Here is a 22,150-nt window from a genome sequence, read left to right as displayed (position 1 = left end):
AGTATCTTCTGCTAAATACTACAAAGCCTGTGGAAGCAGATGTTCTTCCACTAAAACAATTCTCTGAATCCGGTGCCCAGGGATAAACTTGCGTGCATGACTCCACCCAGTTTTATTGTCAATATATTCAAGCCCTGACCTGCTGCAGGCATTACAGTTCAAAGTAGTGCACAAGAACACACTGGAAATCCTGCACAAACCCCCTATCCCCCCCCCAACCACACTCACCCTCCCCACTTTTAACACAACTACAACTGTCTCTTCTGACTTTGTTATCCAGGGAAAATACTTACCTGTAGTCTCACCTGCAATTTACTTTCTAATGGTGGTAACTGGGTACTCGGGTGTAGAGCCCCAGGGGACTGCATAAAGTTTCAATAAAGCATTCTTGCTTTCCACAGAAACCGTCCTTATTCAACAAGTGCATTTTGAGCCTTTCATCACTCAATCTCAACTTAAGTAAAAGCTTTCTTTGCAGCAGTAAAAGCTGTTTACATGGTGTTGATAACATAGGCCTCTCCCCCCACCATCCAGATAAGCACAAATTGCTTTTTTAACTCCTGGGCTACAGAATAAAACATGAAACCATCGCTGCACAGAGACATGGCCAGAGAACAAAAACCTCCATTTACACAACCAAGTTTATACAGGAATGAAAGCAGCATTGAGACTATTCCAATACATAGCTGGTTTTGTAATGCAGGCTAGCATACGTGGGAATAAAAACTTACCTTCACCACTTGTGGTTCTCTTTCCTCTTGTCGCTTCTCTTAGAAAGTTATTTAGAATTAACCAATGCTGGTAACCCAAAAGTAGGATTTGAAAAAAACAAAAGGGCTGCTAAAATATATCATGCTGCAGAATTTGAGATTTCCTTCCATTTTATTTACCTCACGCTTCAGCAGTGACACCATTACCAGCACGAGGGGAAAATATTGAAACGTGCTCAGTTCCTCATGCTCTCTCCCTAAAGTTCTTGCCGCTCTGAAGGTAGCAACTCAGCAGGTGGTCTCTTGCCACCATGCTTTTAGTGACTACTCTCCCCAGGAGCCAAGGCAGCAAGTGTTGGTATGCTGCTTAACTGGATATCACAGAGAAGCCTGATTTGGATGTCACCAGACATCCACACAGCTGTTCATGCCAGCAGGGGTTACTGTATTAGCTGCAGGTCTGAGAATTATGGCAGACTTCTTGCCCCAAGTCCAGGGTTCCTGAAGCCAATTTAGCACTTTCACCAGCTCCCAATGCTGAGATCAGCTAACAGCACAAAGGAAGCATCAAAGGCGGCACCGTCCCAATACAAATAACGCAGGTACAGTCCGAATCATCGGGGTTAAAAGAGTTCTAATGTGACCCGAGATTTTCTTAAGCTCTTAGTGTTAAGATCAAGTTATCATTATTTAAAATAATGAGCTGGTAAACGTATAAGCACATGATTCCTATTTAAGTAATAACTAACTTCCCTCCTGGATCAGACAACACTTGATCTTGTCTAAACGGGGTTAAACAGAGTTGATGCATTTCCTCATCCTGAAATGAGTGGTGAATCTCTTTTGGTTGGGATGCTAGGACCAGGTCATCCGTTTTAGCAAGTGTTGCCACATCACAAAAAGCATTTAAATCACCTCCACTCAAGTAATGCTTACGTTTGTTAAATTCCATTGCTTTACTGTTTAAAGTACACAAATAAACCCACATCCTGCACAACAATTACAATTCTTGTAGGGGTGTAGCAGGTATTTATCAATAAAAGTTAAAGTTATTATTTCTGGCAAGAGGGTCAGAAAGCTGCAAAAACTTTAACCCTGGGGAGTTGCTATAAAAGCAATGCACATTTTCCAGTGGGTGGTTTGCCTCCTAGGGATATCATCTGCTTGTTATTTTGTACGGTTCAGTAATCTTGCTACCTTTACAACCACAGTGACAGAGAACAGCGAAACCATATCCACAAGCCATCGTCCAAATCAGAGGACCCTACAGCAGATAACTGATCTACACAACAGGCTTTCCAACTCTCACCCTTGACTCTAAAATATTGGTATTTTTAAACATAATATTCATTACAAGATACACTACTAAACAATGCAAACGTAATAAATTAAGGGTGACAATCTACAGCTTCTCTGTTTAGAGTTTTTTAAAAATCCTGAACCCCTGGGAGATTTGGCGCAACTACACATTTTTGGCCACCTTCATGGTCACAAAAATTCCCTTAGTCTAGCACAGATGCAAGGGTACAGCTGAAAATATTGATGTCTCAGACACAATGAATTCAATTGTGCCCGCTGACCAGATTATAGGGTTTTTTTCCTTTTATGGGATGTGGGCATCGCTGACAGGGCCGGTATTTGTTGCCCATTCCTAACTGCCCTTGAACTGAGCGGCTTGCCTGGCCACTTCAAAGGGCAGTTAAGAGTCAACCACATTGCCCGAGTGTCTAAACCTAGATGCAAGTGATGGCAACCTATCTGATTGATCCTCACCAGAGGCCCACACATGTGAGCTGTCAAGTATGTGGCACTGGATTGTAATCAGGAGATGGATCTGGTCACTACCTTTTCCCTGGTTTGGGATACTGTGGGCATTTGTAGCACCCACTACTGACTCAGCTCACACACTGAAAAATAAACTGCGGCCCTCTGGTCTGTATGTCTCAAGCATCCATAGCCAGCAACACAGAAGTGAAATGTGCTGGGATTTGCCAAGGACAGCAGCTGAGTAGTTCTGTTAAAAATAAAGCAGCAATGTGAAAATGCATCAGGAAGGAGAAGAGAGAAATAACAAATGCTCAAAATATGGAAGAACAGAAACTAGTGTATGGAAGTGTTTGTGCTTTTCACTGAACAAGCACTGATCTCGAAGGCTGTTATAGAATTCACATTTATTAGATGTTCTGATCTATTTACAGTCATATACTTTAGAACATAATAAAACCAGAAGGTACAGTCCAATAACTCTTGGCAGAAAGCACAAAAAGTGCATTAGTCAGTTCTTGAAATGCAGAAGAGCGGTTCTGCAAATGATAACACATCATCTCACCACTTTACAGAGACCCCTAAGCTCCAAGGAGTACAATTATTTTAAACATATATCATGACCAGCATCATTGCTACACTATGTTGTCTTCTTAAAATCCATTGATGATAAAGCCCGAAGGAAAAAAAAGTAAAGCAATTGTGCCCTCTATTGGTTATAAGGGCAAAGTGCATGCTAGGTAATGACTACAAATGAATAAGGCATTGTTAGTACATCACAGACCAGTTTTGCGGTAGCACTTCAACAGTAGCCACTAAAACAGTATAATGATTACAAGTTCTCAGCATTCACTATTAAAATTGTACATCTAAAAACAGATACGAAACACTGTCCTTGTTTTCCTTTTTAATGGAGTAATTTATCAACCCCCCCGCCCCAGCCCCCCTCAAAGTTTTGTGTCCCAGTTGTAAGGTCCACTTCCTGCAGGTGTCAGTTGCTAGTGAACGAGTTGTTCAATCTACGGATGCAGGAAACAACTCTCCAGGAAACCATCTGTAGTGGAGAAGGAGAAAAAAGACTATGAACTATAATGAGACCCATTCTATTTTCAGGCCAGAACAGGAAGAAAACGGCGAGAGGATTACAGTACTACCGTCAGACATGGAAGTATCCAATGCTACAAAAATACAAGACGTTGAATAACGCAATACTCTGAAAAGATGACTCCTGTATTACATTCCCTTTTGAACATGTGATACTGGGTCCTTTCATCTTAAAGCTGGCATTATTCTTCCTTTCATTTGACTTCAATCACAAACAGCACAATAGTGCTGCTAAAATGAGAAAACCAACAACAACTGTTTATTGCTGCCTACTCTCACATCCAAAGCACATTTTCTTTTGCTGAAAAAGTGAACTTGGTGCTCGGACAATGTAGCAAATTGCAAACCAAATTTGGATATTGTACCCTTCCACCCCACCCTTCTCCCTGGAGGAACTGAAAGGTCACGGCACAAGAGAGTGAAAAATCTCTTTCCCAGTTTCAACTTTGCAAATAAAAATATATATATGTAAAAATAATACATCAAACCAAATTGCTTTCATGATTACTTTGGAACTGAGGGATTTTGTGGGATTGACCAAAGTACGCAAGCTGTCACGCTGGAGAATTTGATACCTCCAGTGAACCTCAGTACGGCTGAGGACTTAACGAGCTTCCTTATGCTGAGCTTTTAAAAAAAGAATCTTTCAACACCAACTTAATTCTGTGCCGTATAAATATTGGTAATTTATTAACCGGGTTACTATACGTACTAACATATTTACTGGCTGATTTCCTCATCCTCTCTCCAGATTAAAAAAGCGGCATGTGCATTTCAATAGAGTGGACGAGGTTTCCTGAAACCTTGTCGCCTGAAAAGCGACTATTAGCAATGCAAGTATGTTAGTAAATCTGAATCAGTAACAGACCTTTATTCTCAGTAGATGAAAAGGACCCTAGTCCTTGGCAGAGGCGCAAAACTATCTGGCATTTTCCGAACCTTTGCATAATTAATGAATCCTCGGAGGAACAACAGAAATCCTGAAAAATAGTTAGCAAAAACATTTGACATTCTTCTTGAATAAAAATAATGATGCAGTTGCATCATGGTTCATCTACACATGATTTACAAGAATATATTGAATTGCTCAGTCCCTCAATACTGAATAATTCAGCTGATATCTGTCCAATCGGTACTATCAGTAAGGCAGCCTGATATAACACAACACTGGATTTCAGATGTTTTTAAATTAAAATATAAGGCCCAGCTCATACCAACATGGAACCATTAAGGTCACAGATTCCTTCAAACAATTGTGTCTAACAAATTCTAGAAACCCTAATTATGGAAATAAGGTCAGTAAGGAAAAGAAATACAAAATCAATTCTACAACATGTCTGGATTCAAACACCGAATCCGAGGACATGTCAAGTTGACTTATTCTATTGGTTACAGTTTGGCATTTCTGTAGCAACAAATAAGCACCAAAGTGGATTTATAGAAATATATGGCACAGAAGATGTCTATTTAGCTCCCTGTGCCAGCCAAAAAAGTATTATCGTCTAATCCTACCATCCAACTTCAAGTGCATATTCAAGAATTCCAGACCTCCACCACCCTCTGGGTGAAAACATTTTTCAACTCCTCTAATTCTTCTCTCAACCACTTTTAATCTATGCCCTTTCATTATTGACTGTTTTGCTAAGGGAAATAGGTCCTTCCTGGCATCTTATGTAGGACCCTTAATTTTATACACCTCAATGAAATCTCCCCTCACTCTCCTCTATTGCAAAGTAAATAACCTCAACCTACCCAATCTTTCCTTGCAGTTAAAATTCTCTATTCCTGGCAACAGCATCTTAAATCTCCTCTGTACCCTATTTAGTGCAATCACATCTTTGTAATGCAGTGGCCAGAACTGTTCACAGTACTCCGGCTGTGGCCTAACTCATCCTTTATATAGTTATAGCATTAATTCCCTGCTCTAATATTCTATGGTAAAGCTAATAAAGGAAAGTAGCCCAAATGCCTTTTTAACTACTGTATCCACCTGTCCTGCTACCTTTAGAGATCTGTGGACATGCGCACCAAGGTCCCTCTGTTCCTCTGGACTTCTCAGTAACCTACCAATTCTTGTGTATTGTGAAGCCGCAATTTACTTGTACTCTTTTTAATTTAGTCTACTGTATTTGCAGCTCACAATGTGGTCTCCTCTATACTGGGGAGACCAAACGCAGACTGGGTAACTGTTTTATGGAACACTTCTATTCAGTCCACAAGCATAACTAAGACCTTCCGTTCACTTGCCATTTCAATTCAACATCTTGCTCTCCTGCTCACATCTCTGTCCTTAGCCTGCTACTATGTTCCAGTGAAGCCCAATGCAAGCTTGAGGAACAGCACCTCATCTTCTAATTAGGCACTTCACAGCCTTCCAGACTCAACGTTGAGTTCAACAACTTCAACCCATATATCCTCCAACTTGTATTTTTTCCCCTAGTGCCAATCTGTATCTTGTTCTCATGTTTTGCTTTTGGACGGTCTGACCTTTATTCTACTATTAACTCTGGGCCAATTCCTTTTTGCTTTACTATCATTATTCCCTTTGCCATTTGTTCTATAACATCTTACAATTTAATCTCCCTCCACCTCTAATCTATCGCTGGTCTTCCCTTTTGCTTCACCTGACCCTCCTCCCTTTATCAACAGCATAAAATCCATCACATTTCTACACCTCTTCAATTCTTAAGTCATATTGAAGCATTAACTCTATTGTTCTCTCCACAGATGCTGCCAGGCCCGCTGAGCTTTTCCAGCACTTTGCTTTTATTGTGTAGCCTCTTGCCTTGTTCGTCCTCTCAAAATGCATTACCACACACTCCTACAGATTGAATTTCATTTTTCTATGAATTGACCAGTCCATTAATATCTTCCTGCAGTTTACAGCTTTCTTACTATCAACCACACAACAAATTCTTGTATCATCTACCAACTTTTGAATCGTGCCCCTACATTTAAGCCTAAATAATTGATATTTACTGCAAAAAGCAAGGGATGTAGACTGAACACTATGGAACTACATTGGAAACAGCCTTCCAGTCACAAATACACTCGACCATTACCCTTTGCTTCCTGTCACTAAACCAATTTTAAATTCAATTTGTTACTTTCCCGTGGATCTTTACTTTTCTGACTAGACTGCCATAAGAAACAGGAGCAGGAGTAGGCCAAATGGCTCCTCAAGCCATTCAATAAGATCACCGCTGGGATTCTGCACCAACTCCATTGTTCTATCCCTTCGTGCTCAAGAATCTATTGATCTCAGTCATGAACATATTCAACAACTGAGCATCCATAGGTCTCCAGTAATCTGCATTTAACTTTCACTTTGCACTCACCTTTCACAAAGATTAGCAACAATATATTTATTTGTTCACTAGGTCACACAGCACCAGATAATTCAACAGGGTTTTTTTCAGTTCTGCTTATTTTCTGATTTCACCTCCCCTCTTCTAAAAGTTCATGCTTGGTATTAAGTATGGACATTGTATTTTAGAAGCATTTGCACCATTCAAAATATTGAATGTTAGTATGCTGCATATTTTTACACTTTGGTATTTACATCCTGTCAGACAGTGCTGTGCTCCAGGGAAGCCTGAATATTGTGAATGCCATCATCAGGCAGTTTTATTAAGAATTCCAACATCCTATTTGCTAGATTTTGAGAGACGAGAAAGATCAGAAAGTGCTGTGTGTTGGGACAGCAATATTGCTAATATAAAATTTTAATGCAGGTCAGTCACCCAGCATGGATGCCAAATGTGGCATACAGCATCTAATGGTGCGTGATCATATTATGGAGCATTTATGAACAGAATTACCATGTTCTCCCAGAATGCATAAAAGCTGCTGAAATATATTAAAAACTAAAATCACAAGGAATTGTCTCTTGCCAATTTCCTTCCTCCCTTCCTTGGTCCACATTGTGGTACATTCAATGGACAGTAGTTACTGTCTGGGAGCTCGTCTCAACAGTGAATCTTGGTAAGCTATTCAGCTGCCAAAGGAAACAGGTAATAGGAGGTGGGGGAGGGGCACTCACAGTTGCTCTGAATCCCATTCTGACCCAATGTCCACAGAGATGGGCTTCCAACAGGGTTGCTGGATAATAATCAGGAGCTAGGCTCTTGACCAAATCTCTTTCCTTACCACTGCAACAACTGCCCCTACTAACATACCCTCACAACTCCCAAATAGGTAACTTGAGGCCAACCAAAGCATCTCAGCCCAAGGACATCACTACAAGAGCTCCTCAGGATAGTGCCCTAGGCTAAACCAGCCTGAGTGGCTTCATCAATGACCTTTGTTCCATCATTAGATCAGAGTTGGGGATGTTTGCTGATGATTGCAGTGTTCAGTTTCAATCATGACTCCTCAGATACTGAAGCACTCCATGCCCCATGCTTTATCAATGACCTGGGCAACATTCCGGCTTGGGAAAATAGCATTCATGCCACACAAGTGTCAGGCAATGACCATGTCAAACAAGAGATAGAATCTAGCCACCTCCCCTTGATCTTCAACAGCATTACCATCACTGAATCGCTCCCACTAGCTACAGCCTGGAGGTTGCCATTGAACAGAAACTTAACTGGATCAGCCATTTGAATATAGCTATAAGAGCAGATCACAGGCTGGGAGTTCTGCAGCGAATAACTCATCTCCTGACTCCCCAAAGCCTGCCCACCATCTAAATATAACAATTCAGGAGTGTGATGGAAAACTCTCCATTTGCCTAGTTGAGCACAGTTCCAGCAACACTCAAGTCTTCAACGCTATCCAGAACAAAGCTGCTCGCTTGATCGGCACTTCATCCAGCACCAGCGCACTGTGGCAGCATTGTATACCATCTACAAGATGCAGTGCAGCAATACACCAATCCGTCTTCAACAGCAACTTCCAAATCCATGATCTATACAAGCCAGGAAGACAAGGGCAGCAAATGCAAGGGAACACCATTGCCTGCAAGCTCCCCTCCAAGCCATACACCACCCTGACTTGGAACTCCTTTCTACACAGCACTCTGGAAGCATCTACATCACATGGGCTGCAGCAGTTCAAGAAAGTAGCTCACCACCACCTTTTCAAGGGCAATTAAGGTTGGGTAACAAATGCTGGCCTTGCCAGCAACTCTCATATCCCTTGAACGAATAATTTTTTAAAAATCAATTCAGTGAGATCAGTAATTGAAACTGGGACCTTTCTCATCTATCTGGCTCAACTATTTACCAACAATTGTTGAGTCAAACTAAGTTTCTGTCAGTACAGCAGGATGGGGGAGTGGATCTAACTAAACTGCTCTTGCAGACTGCCAGTATGAATACGACAAGCCAAATAGCCTTCTTCAGTGCTGTAACCATTCTATGTTACTTTAGGGACAGAGTTCACAGAAACAAAATTTTCCTGGAGTATTTATTTGATAAACTAGGTATTTAAAAAATCTAAGTACAGATTTACAGTTCTGCATTCTTATTCTACAGGACCGTTTAGACACTTTCATGATGGCTTATTTCAGCTGGCGAATTGTTCATGAAAAAATAAACATTTGAATACGAACCAGAGCCAAATCTGATAAGGCTACTCTCTGAAAGAATTATTGAAAGCTGCAGAGATAATAGTATGAAATAAAACATCACAGGTTCAAATGTTTCACTTGTTCTCCGACAATTACAAAAGCAAACCCATTAAACAGGCTGTTCTGGGAACAAGAAACCATTTCACTTCAAGCAGCGTGCAACATTAATATACTCAATCGACAGGTTATTTTGTAGATGCAATCAATCTCCAGCATCTTATAACCATTTTTAAAAATACATATCTGAACATAAGGAGGTCATAAGAAGGTCAGAAAGTACTGGGAGGACAATATTGCTGACATAAAATTTTAATGCTCAGCACTGATGTCAAACTGCTGTACTCAGCTTCTCACATCCCTGTTTAATCAGGTCACTTGTTGGAACAGATAAATGCCTCAATATACTTTTGCAATATGTATAATCGCTCCTGAAATATATTAAAAACTGAACTAACATCATAATTTGGAGCAATCAAAAATCATGTACTTCCCTAGAGCTCTATATATCTACTCTACAATTATACAACAGCAGGGCAACTGCAGGAACACAGAACCATACAAGATAGTGACAACAACAGGAGGCACATTCAAAGCTGTGGCTAATCTCCTTCATCCTGGATGAAGAGCTTTGCCCATGCAAGGTGCTGTACTCCGTGGCTTTGAGCAGAGCATACAGTCTTGGCGAGGGTATGGCAGACTACACTGGGATTAATCTAGCTACTTAAGCAAGTATTCAAAAAATTATGCTGCCTGAAACGTTTCACTCGCTCCCTCAACACCCCCACATGATTCTGTGAAGCTTATTTTTCCTCATTTTATAGGCGCCATTCACTTACCCTAGTGTTATGCAGTATTCTCTGGTCAAGGCAGCCGCACAGAAATTTGCTCCCTGGACTTGATGGTCCCTATGCTGACCACTTATCCTGCAGCTTTCCTATGTTCATCAATCTTTTTTAAATCTACCACCACCACCACCGCCCCCCCCAGTGAAAAGACCTTAAAACTGTTATCTTCTCTGTACTTCTCCAACCTTATACACATCCAAATCGACTGTAGATTTCTACTTTCACTCCATCATCCATAACACAGCCTTCAGCTACTACATTCATACATTATAGAGTTAAATTCCTAAATGCCTCTAATCTTGCTAATCTTCTTTCGAAAGCCCCAAAATCCCTCTCTCAACTCCTCTCAGTCACTAAGCAACTCTTCCTTCGTTAGTGCCTGATAAAGCGTGCACATTTCAAGCACCTTATAAAGGGCTTGAAATGTGCCGCAAGTGGGTACTTTTGTTTAGGAGGCACATGTGAGCTGCACAGAAATTTCCTCTCCAAATGAGGAACTGCCTGTGTCTCCAAAGGCACTGCACAGATCCTTAATCTGGTGATGGAGAAATATTGAGTTAAAATGTTATCATTAGCTCATCCAAGTGCTACAACTCTGTTTAAAAAGAATAATTAAAAATATGTATGTTTATAAAGATGAAAATTAGACACTTACCCAGGACCAGGAAGACCCACCAGAGCCAGTACTGACCATCAAAGTATCCAGGAAAATAAGTAGAGAACTGAAAGACAGAGTTTTCATTTTTATAAAAATCCACAGATGTAAAAGAACTTTAGATATTCAATGATTGCAGTGACATCTCTGTATCAGCAATAAAAATAGCATTTCATATGGGCTCAGATAGCAATATTATTTTCACTAAGCAGAAAAGCAGGAAGTAATTCCCCATTTAGCTCATCTCTCTATAGAAACCCATAATCTTCCTATACCACAAAAAGATCAAAATTAAGATGCAATTCTATCGCTGCAATGATTTCTTCATCACAAAGTGACTACACTTCAAAAGTACTTCATTGGTTGCAAAGTGCCTTGGGATGTCCTAAGATCTTGAAAAGTGCTATATAAATGTCTTTTTTTTAACCATGCAACTGGATTTGCCCATATATTTCAAAGACTAAAAAAGAAATTTAAGCCTCTGGCAAGAGAAGGATTTTGAAAACTATGAAAGCACATAAACCAGGGTGGTACAGGGTGAAACAGAATTAACATGAGTGTTGAGAATATTACAGACTGCTGGCAAAGAGACTGATTATACTCAATGTTGCCAGCAACATTGTGCAGTTTTAAGAGATCAGTACTTTTGCAGCTGTCATATTTCCAGAATTTGCATTATTCTATAAGGTTACTCGTTTGACTTCAGTAAATAGATTTAACTTGGTTTATATGGAATCAGAACTCCGCTCAAGCATTGTGCGTCGGTAATATTTGGAGAGAATTTAAGCGTAGTGTGCGCTTGAGATAAAAGACTGTGCGCACTCTAAAGTCCACATGGTTTCTGCAACAGCAGAAAGCTATAGGTGTAAAACTTCTGGTTTGCAGGGCATCAGGTCTGTTTACGGGAAGCACAGTGAAGCCACCTCAGGAAGCAAGAGCTCATTAAAACACCTTCAAATCACATCACACTGATAGCAGCAAGTTGAGGAATTTCCCGTCATGTCGTTATGAAAATTACTTCTTTAAACGTTTTTGGGACTACGTGAAAGGTCTGAGCTTTCTTTTCTGCTACAAAATCGAAATGAAAATTTATTCTCCTTGGTAACAGTTTTAATTTTTCATTATTAACAGAAGCAGTACAAGAATTGAAATCACAATTTACACAATGCATCCTTTGGCTGTAATAGCTTTTTCTTTCATCTCATGAGGTATCTCTTTGATGGAACTAGTTATGTCACTTCAGAACTACCTTTGTACCTATGCTGAAATGTTCCCTAAACAGGACATGGTTGTCATAGTGTAGAAGCCACAATATAGCATAAGACTACAAATAAAATGCATTATTGTGCTGTTACTGAGCTACAGATATTCGCTTTGATGAACAAATCACAGCACTAGGCTTGATGGTCATAAAACCTAATGAGAAACCAAAATTGTTACCAAGGAGAATAAATTTTCATTTGGATTTTTTAGCCAAAAGAAAAGGTCAATTTTAATTAACTTTTATAGTTGGGAACAATTTATTTTTTAGACGGGATAGTCAACATCAAATGGACAAACAAACATTTCACTCACCCGGACAATGAGGATCCATTTGATCAGCGAGAGACCAAATCCAGAGATGGCTCCATACCGGCCAGCAGCTGAAGTGGTCAAACAAAATGATAGGAAGAAACCAATCCAGTTGAACAGGAATGCCACTGGGAAACATAGGAAAGGGAAAGAACATGATGATTGGAAATGTGATTTTCCTTATTTCTTGTAACTCCTCTGCTATTCTCAGATTTCCCCCAATTAATACCTCCCCACAGCTAGTAAGCTATAAACTTCAGACATATACATTTTTAAATACCTAGGGTTGAAATTCTGAGAAACCCACTTAGCCAGCAGGGCATCAGTTCTAGCCACCAGTCTACCACAGCCTGACCCTGTCTCAGATGGAAATCAAGGAAACAGGGTCAATGACATAAGGGAAAGATGCCTGTGATATTTCTACTAATCCTTGCATGCAGGCCAGGAATTTCAGAATGCCACTTGGAATCTGTCACTTTGACAGTTTGCGGGGGAGGTGGGGGACACAGGTCATTCTGTGTGAAGTTTGGGTTATTTTTTAGAAAAATAATCTATTGTGCAGATACTACTTTCCTAATGGTAGCTGACTACTATTAAGAACTTTGCACTGTAAGTACTATGTGTTCCACTGGAACGTATCAGGCAGGCACCATTACATTCGGGACAATAGGGGTGAAACAGGAAGGATTGCTCATGCGTGCCACAATTTCACCAGTTCCAGCTCCTCTTCCAAGGTGAGAGAGGGCATGTTGACAGGAGAAGCAAGTAGAAATCTCTCATTGGGGGAAAAAGTGGAGCAGAGACTCTTCAGATGCAAGTTTCAATCCAATTTCCAGCCTCCACATACAACCTTACAATGCCACCCAGGTGTAAGGATATCATGCCTCTAGTGTTAAACTGACTCCAATAACTTGCACGCATCAGTGTAGCAGGAGAGGGCCTGCCATTATTTATCATTTCAAGTAGCAAAGTTCTAAAGTTCACGCAGGGGAACGCCATCAATTCAGCAAATCGAAAGGTCAATTAAGGCTCAAACCTAATTTCTATAATATTAATAATCCAAACTACTAGAGCTGTTAACTTAAATCTAGCACTCATGATTGTTTTTTAAAAGAGACATCTTCTGGAGTTTAGCATTACATTATACAGGTACCACAAAATTAGAAACGGCCACCCATAAAACTTTTGTCCGTTGAGGTGCAGTGCACTTACTGGAGCTCCTATCATACTCATACATTTGACAACTTCTTGCCTTCCTATTTGTAAATATACTGGTTACATGATTCTTAAAAATGTTAATTTTAGAATGAACATAATTTAAAAATAATCCTTACTGAAGAATGTGAGCATGAATATACCATCATTCCCTATCCTGAGCTGATCTGCATCATCAAAGTCATCCCTTCCTGAAAAATCATCATCCTGTTTGGACAAAAAGAAATACATTTTAGATGTGCGTTCTTTTTGGAGTATGAAAACATGCAAACTGGATAACCACATTAAGCATCTAGAAATTTTGACCAGCTGCTAGCAAACAAATCACCAAATTAAAATCTGAAACCAGTTGGAACCCTGAGACCTTGTGCCCTAACCTACTTTTCAACCTTTAACCTGTCCCTACTTTATAACTTTAATACCATTCTTCCCCATGCTATTGATTAGGCATGAACCAAAACTTGTGGTTGAACCTGTCTCTTCAAGAGTTTCTGCACCCACTTATATATCCCTTATCCTGAGTGGCAACAGATCATTCAATGCTCATGTTTCATTGCTCCTCTCGCAATTAAAGCACCCACTACTACTGAACTTCCACTTTCAACATTCTCCCCTCAACTCTCCCTGCAACCTCGCACATATATTTTCACAGCACAAGGCAATGTTCCAAGTTTTCCTTCCTCCAATCATTGACCTTGTAACAAGCTTTCAGTATTGATAACTTGTTTGCTGAAAAAATGTTATCTGCACATGCTTCTTACCTTCTTCCCATCTTGAATAGTTGCTATTTCTAATCTTCAATAATCTTATCGCTCTGTCTGTCTGTTGGGTGAACACCATCCACACCCTTTCACCTGGACACTTTTTAACATTTATTCATTCATGGAATGTGGATGTTGCTGGCTAGGCTAGCATTTATTGCCCATACCTAATTGCCCTTTAGGTGGTGACCCACCTTCTTTAACCACTGCAGTCCATGTAGTGCGTGATGTAGTATATTCTGCTCAGTAACTCTGAACTTCTAAGCAGCTGAAACAGTTCCCACAAGTGTTTACCCTGGACATTAAACCACACAGGAACTTCCACATGCAGTAAGATTCACAATGCAGGTCAAAACCATGCTGCCATTAAGAGACCCACTTTGCATCTGTTGTCCCTTACCTCTTTAGTCGTTTGTTACTGATTTTCTAGCAACTCTTGTCCCAAGGGGCTTGAACTGGTTCTGTTGATATTGTGTCAGTTTCATAGATTTGCAGTTTACTGTGGGCAATTTTTGCCTCTTTGCATCAAAGACAGCCTTATCCAAGTTTAGAATCGCAGTAGCTGCTTCACATTTCTCCCTTTTAATTGCTCCATTGAACTTGATCATATTATAATCATTATTAGATAAATGTTCATGCAATAAGGCTGTTAACTAAATCTGGCTCATTAGAAAATCTAATATGGCATGTCCCCTTGTTGGTTCAATGACAAATTGTTGCAGAAAAATCTCCTAGTCACAAAAGAAATTCACTACATTTCTGACAGGAGCTCATCTGCCTGTCCCAATCTATTTGAATCACTGGTTGACTGCTCTTTTATGCCCATTTAATTTTCAAACTCAAACATCTATTTATACACCAAATACTGTAAAACACACAAACACTAACTACACTATATAAAAATAAACACTCTCATAAGATGCAGATGGGGCTTCTTCACCAATCGCTGGGGGTTTTCCACTTTGTACATCTCCTGAGCCGGACATCACTTGTTTAACTGGTACCTGCCGCTGCCTCTCTTTCAGCCAATTCCCTACCCATCTCTATGTTTTATCCAGGATACCCAAATGCCCTACTTTAACGGGTACAGGAGCTTTTCATTCAGGACTTCAAGAGTTTCCTAGAAAACTACACCAAGGGATTTCCAATACCTATTTGGGATGTCATTTCCTCAAAAACAATCAAGGAGATTGGTCAGGCAGGATCACTCGGGTTGGCTACTATTTATTAAAGCATTTTCATAGATGTAACCATCAAGTTTATTTCTACTAATCAATTCAATCATTTTGACAATTATTGAGACAAGACTCATAGGTTGGCAACTCCCTGGATTTGTTTTGTTGCCTTTTCTAAAACTAGAAAATGTGGTGGCATTTTTCCAATTGCATGGGAACCTTCTTGGATTCATCAAGTTTCTCATGACTGCCGGCACTTAGTAGATTTTTTCCATAATTTCAGCAAGCACACTAAGGTTGATCATTAATTCCTGGAAACTTATTGGTTTTAAATCCTTTAAGGCTGTCTTTCACCTCCACGCAAATAATGACTTTAATGCTGCTAGTGTCCTCCCTAGTGAACACTTCCAGGAAATAATCAATTATGTTAACTAGTTTCAATCTCCATTTGAATCTTTGAGGAACCTAAATTATCCTTTTCTACAGCATAATATGGAGAATTTCTTTAATATTTCTCATATCGGGTCTTATCTGGTTAATACATAGCCTTTAAATACCTCACTGGACAAAAGCTACAAGCAGCACATACACTCAGAGTTAAAACTTAGATGATCAGCAGAACATGAGTCTAAAAATGATTCCAGCTTTCAAGATTGGCCTCGATGGACCTTAGCAGCACATGTTAAGTTGTTGAATCCCTTTACTAAACATTAAACTATTTGAGATTAATCTCCTTTAGAGCTGATAGGACTTGAAAGGAGCAGCCAATGCCCAGGCCAATAATGCATCTTCTGCAAAGCACATACAATGACCCAGCATTGTTTCAGGAATGGAACCATGGCACTACAACTGCAGTGACTGAGAACAAAGTGATGATACAATTCTGCCTCCCCCACTCCCTCTAATAGTTCATCAGATGAATGCACCATTTAAAGAGATCCGGAGTAACACAACCCAGGGAGAACCTATATTTGATCCCTGATCTGTACTGATCTAAATATAGCTCTTGCTGCAGTTGTATATATTGCTTCCTTTTTCAGCAGACTCGATGGGCCGAAGGGCCTTTTTCTGTGCTGTAGACCTCTATGACTCTATGAATATAGACTAGCACTACTCATTCTTATAAAAGTCACTTAAATACCATGACTCCTCCTCACTTAGTTAATACCAAGAAACAAATTAGTCAGTAGTAGTTGAGTGGCAACATTTTATAATTTGTTAGTTACCATCCTATGCCTTTCAACACATCCTAGTTGATTTCTATTGTTTGGATTTCACAAGGATCAGTTTAAAACAGCTATTAGTCTACACTAGTGTCGCCATGCACAGAATCTGAATTCAAGACAATTACAAACTAAGGTCACTGTCAATATCTAGGAAATGAGACGAAGCGTGGGAAGTTTTAATTTAATAGCAAGATGCAATACAAAGATATACATGTTACACAATCATCTCTGCCCAAAGTGTGGTTAGATTGTAGAAACTGGTAGCAGAAAGAGTAGTTGAGCAAATATATATGCGTATTTAAGAGGAAGCTAGCTAAATACATGAGGGACAAAGGAATGCAAGGTTATGCTGCTAGGGTTAGATGATGAAGGGTGAGACAAGACTCGTGTACAGCAGAAACACCAACATGCAGTTGTTGGGATGAATGGCCTGTTTCGGTGCTGTGCAATTAAAAGAAAAATCATGCACATAAATTTTTTTTTTTAAGTATTTTCACATATTCAAAAGTCTCTTTGTAATGTCAAGGGCTTAATAGAAGTGAGAATCAGACACTTAATAAAACAGGTCAAGTATTTTATCCGTAAATCTGAAAAACGAACACATCCAAAAACCACTTTTTTTGAACCTCGTTGACCTTCGGCGCAGGACGTCCCTGACCCGAGCCGACACAGGCCTCGCCAACCGCACTCCACCTTTAGCGTGGGAAGTCTAGTTGTTTGTCTGCACACTGACACTCTGAACCCTCTCCTACAAGATGGTGCAAAGGATGGGAACTTAATACAAGTGCCGAGCATTTATTATTCCATGATATATTTTACTTTTCTAGCCATTTTATTTACTTTAGACTATAGCTAGCCTAGGCTTAGGCTACTGTAATGTAAGTAGGTATCTGAAACTGAAATTATCTGAAATTTGAAATGCGATCAGCCCCAGGGATTTTGGATAACGGATTCTTGACCTACATAAGATAGGCATGGCACTACCTCATTTAAGAAGCATAATGCCTGACTCCATTAACAGCTTTTCAAATTTGCAATATTTCATAGCTTAACGTTGCATGTTTTTGCAAGCACAATTATCTTAGGAAACCATTAACTGTGCTCATCTTTGCTTGCACATCTCTTAGAATTTTGGCAGTCCCCCTTCCTGGGTGTCTGTAATGAAGCTGTTTCATTCTGTAACAGATGTGTTGCAATATTTATGCTGTTAAGAGGAATTCTATCCTCCCTAGTTTATTAATTCTGTGCTAACAATAGCATCAGGAACTTGTGCTACAATCACAAAATTTAATTGGCTGAGATTCAAAGAGAGGCATAACGCTAGGGAGAGTGAAATGCAATTTAAAGACCCCAACCGGAAGAGATTTAACTGTTAGTGATGGAAGTAAAGTCAACATTGAATCAATCATCAGTGAATCAATAATCCTGTAACAAAGCCAAGTTGCAACTTTAGATTATAGTGATTCAGAATTTCACTTCAATAGGACTATGCCTAATCCAGGGATTTCAATCTCTGTGTGGAACAGGCGAGAGCCGAGGTAAAATGGCTACTAAAGTTAACCCCCACCGCCATACAATTAACCAATCTTTCAGATACTCAAATTTATAAAACGACGTTCCTTGAAGTTGTAATGTCAAAAGAGAATCTGAAGTTTAATTAGAAAATTCAGCAGGGGAAAGTGAAGCACAGAAGACTCATTTATTGGTGTCGTGGGAAAAAATTGGACTATTTTACTGCATTATCTTGCACTGTCACTTAGATGTATAGAGAATGGTCATCAAAGCTACACAGAAACTCAGAAACAAAATCTATTGAAACCTATACTGAAATACATTAGCAGTATAACAGTGATGGATTCCTTAGTGTTACTGCAGTGATAAGCAATGTTATTTGTATATTTTTTAATGTAGTTTTCAAATGCTGGAAATAACATGCTACAGCACTAAAATCATCACCCCGTTTCAAACGTCAACTTCTAGCAGCTGTAAGTAAAAGCAACTACAGCTTTTAAATAGCAAAAGTAGAGGCAGGTTACTGATTTGGATTTAATGGCTACAACATAGTTGCAGGATCAGCAACTAAGAATTGCTAGTGTTTCCTTAGAAAAAAGGTCAAACTTATACAGCATCTTATAGAAACAGAGAAAAAGTAACCAACTGCCTGGAGGGGACAGATAGATTTGAATGTAGTAGCTAAGTGGATGCCTGTTGCTATTCGAATGGTATTAGAATTGGGACGTCTCTGAAACCAGATTAATAGAAATTCACTTTAGTGATTTCTCTTGAAAAATGTCTGAAACATCCAAATTATAAAGAGAATTTTGATTGGCCTGCCAAGACTGTCCGCGTTATAATAGAGAAGGTTACTTCTTACAAAGGACAAACCATTTTTAATTTATCGAAAGGCAGAATGAAATTAGAAATAGAACAAAACAAATGGGGTTGGGAGATATGTTTTTCTCCATAAAAAGCAATGAAAAATAGATTAATAGAAAGGTAATGCATTAGTCCTATACATATTTTTGTATATTGTGGTCCAGCTGTAGTATATCTTGTGCATTCAAGTGCAGGTTAGATTCTCACCCGTCCAGAGACCAGGGGTAAGGTTGCTTCAACTTTTGTTCTTTCAGCCTCGTCATATGAAGGGAGTGTGGTTGCCACACTGTAGGATGGTGGTTTTGGAAATGCAGAATCCTCTTTGTAATCAAAGTATGCTGCAGAAAAATATGAAACATTAGAAACATGAGGTGCAAGGTAAAGCCAATTTCTCTCAGTCTGCATATAGAACTGCTTCATTTTGAAGAACCTTGCAGACACCTCGTAGGTTGGGCTGCAAAGCTGTTCTAGGCACACTACAACTAGCTATGTGATTAAAGGATGTTCAGAGCCATTGGTCCTCTCATTTCTTCTCTTCATTTCCTCAAAGACTATCTTTTTTTTTATACTAAGACATTACATTGGCTACATTAAAAAATTATCAACTATATCCCAACACAGCCCAAGGATTAAGTAGAAATTTACTTATCTCTACAAATTTATTCCTGTGCACATATTTTAAAAAGAAACTGGTCAGAGGCAGCCTGGGATCAAACATTTTGTGCAGGATTCTCTCTTTAGTGATACAGTAAAACATGATCAAGCAGCACTAGCAGGAGTGCTCCAAATCCATCCACAAGAGCCAGCACACTATGTGATGCCACTGGAACTACTCCAACAATTAATGGGTGCCAAAACAGCCTTTTCTTCAGGCACCTATGCTTAGCAGAATCTATTCACGATTGCAATGCTGCAGCAATGTGTCACTACCGTTAGAGGGCCTTAGGGAGTTATGCAATTTTAATGGCATAAAAATACAGAACCTTTTCAAATTTCCCTTCCAAGCCACTCACAGTTCTGATTTGGAAATTTATCGCTGTTCCTTCACTGTCGTTGGGTCAAAATCCTGGAACTCCCTCCCTAAGAGCACTGTGGGTGTACCTACTCCACAGGGACTACAGCAGGGGGAGGCAGTGGCATAGTGGTATTGTCACAGACTAGTGTTCCAGAGACACAGGATAATACTCTGGGGACCCGGGTTCAAATCCCACTACCAACTGAATCTAACAAAAGATCTAGAAGTCATAGTGTTGGCCATTAAACCATTGCCAATTGTCATAAAAACCCATCTAGTTCACTACTACCCTTTAGGGAGGGAGATCTGTAATCCTTACTTGGTATCTAGACCCACAGCAATGTGGTTGACACTTAAATGCTCTCTGAACAAGGGCAATTAGGGATGGGCAATGAATGACGGCCCAGCAGGCGATGCCTACATCCCATGAACCAACTATAAAAAAAGTTCAAGGCAGCGGAATAAAAAAAAAAAACCTTCACACCGAAATCAATGAGCAGTATGAAGGAGGATTTAAAAGGGCTGAAAATTCACAAATTCCCTAGGCCAGATGGTATCTATCCTAGCGTGTTGAAGGAGATTAGGCAAGAGTATTTGCAGGGGGCAATGATTATGAAAAGATTCATGTTGCGTTAAAATGGTTGGAGAGCTTTACAAACAGGGGATGGTGACATCTGTGAATGATCCAGAGGCCTGCACTAATGACAAAGGCATGGCCTTCCCAGCTGACCTAGCAAAGCCTTCCTCCTGTGCCAAAGTTGTTTCACACTAGTTGGGCAATAGCCTCACATAGCCATATCCAACCAATATCATACCTCTCAGCTTATATCGTAAACTCCTCCATCAACATTCTCAGGTATGTTCAGATCCATCAGCAGGGCAGACCACGAGAGGTGGTGGCAGAGTGGTATAGTGACAAGAGGGAGTGGCCTGGGAGTTCTCAAAATTGACGCTGGACTTCATAAAGTCTCATGCAACAGGTCAAATATGGGCAAGAAAACCTCCAGGTGATTATCACCTTCACTCACCCTCAGCTAATCGTCAGTGCTCCACCACGTTGCACAAACATGGAAGAAGCACCAAACATCACAATGTACTGAATGTACTCTGGGTGGGATCTTTAGTGTCCATCACCATGACTGGCTCAGTAACACCGCTATTGACCGAGCTGGCCAAGTCCTTAAGAACTTATCTGCCAGGCTGGGCCTGCAATAGGTGTGACAGAACCAACAAGAGGGGAAAAATCCACTTCATCTTGTCCCCACTAATCTGCTTGTTTGGTTTCGGTGGGAGTGACCATCACATAGTACTTGTGGAGACTAATTCCCACTGAAGACATGTGTAGCATTATTAGCTTACTAAATGGGATAGATTCAGAACAAATCTAGCAGCTCAAAATTGGGCATCAATGAGGCAATGTGGGCCATCAGCAGCAGAATTGTACTCAGCCACAATCTGTAACCTCATGGACCAGCGCATCTCTCATTTTACCACTGTCATCAAGCCAGGTGACCAACCCTGGTTCAATGAAGAGTGCAGGAGAGCATGCCAACAACAGCACCAGACATATCTAAAATTGACTGCAAAAACGGTGAAGCTACAACACAAGCCAAACAGCAGACGCAGCATGTTGGAGTCAAAGCTAACCAATCCCACAATAAAGGCATCAGCTCAAAGTTATAAAGTCCTGCCATATCCAGTATTGAATGGTGGAGGACAATTAAGCAACTAACTGGAGAAGGCAGCTCCACAAATATTCCCAACTTCACTGATTGGGGGAGCCCAGCATGTCAGTGCAAAAGATAAAGCAGAAGCATTTGCAAACATCTTCAGCCAGAATTGCCAAGTCGATGATCCATCTCAGCCTCATGAGGGCCCACGCATCACAGGTGACTTCAGCCAATTCAGTTCACTCCACACAATATCAAGAAATAGCTGAAGGCACTGGATACTCCAAAGGCTATGGGCCAGATACCATCCCGGCTGTGGTACTGAACACTTGTGCTCCACAATTAGCCACACTCCTAGCCAAGTTGTTTGAGTTTAGCTCTCTCTCTCTCAGGCTGTCCCTCAGGGTCGAAGATGACTTGCTTCCACACTAAAAATGACTTCTCAGGTGACTGAAGAATCCAATGCGTGACCTACAGTCTCTGTCAC

General features: G+C 40.2%; 1 protein-coding gene across 1 annotated transcript in view; it reads right to left on the bottom strand.

Annotated features, from left to right (window-relative positions):
* Positions 1 to 2,864: 2,864 nt before the first annotated feature.
* The window catches only part of LOC121280922 (NEDD4 family-interacting protein 1), a 63,742-nt gene continuing 44,456 nt past the window's right edge, over positions 2,865 to 22,150 (bottom strand). The window contains exons 3-8 of the mRNA XM_041193343.1: positions 19,186 to 19,316; positions 13,560 to 13,647; positions 12,229 to 12,353; positions 10,654 to 10,720; positions 4,447 to 4,558; positions 2,865 to 3,528 (exon numbers count right to left, since the gene is read on the bottom strand). Of these exons, the coding sequence (XP_041049277.1) occupies positions 4,455 to 4,558; positions 10,654 to 10,720; positions 12,229 to 12,353; positions 13,560 to 13,647; positions 19,186 to 19,316 (515 nt within the window). The 3' untranslated portion in view covers positions 2,865 to 3,528; positions 4,447 to 4,454. The remainder of the gene's footprint in view (positions 3,529 to 4,446; positions 4,559 to 10,653; positions 10,721 to 12,228; positions 12,354 to 13,559; positions 13,648 to 19,185; positions 19,317 to 22,150) is intronic.

This window comes from Carcharodon carcharias, chromosome 8 (assembly GCF_017639515.1).
Source record: "Carcharodon carcharias isolate sCarCar2 chromosome 8, sCarCar2.pri, whole genome shotgun sequence".
Classification (NCBI taxonomy): Eukaryota; Metazoa; Chordata; class Chondrichthyes; order Lamniformes; family Lamnidae; genus Carcharodon; species Carcharodon carcharias.
The sequence above is the reverse complement of the archived record's forward strand: the minus strand, read 5'-3'. Positions and strand labels throughout refer to the sequence as shown.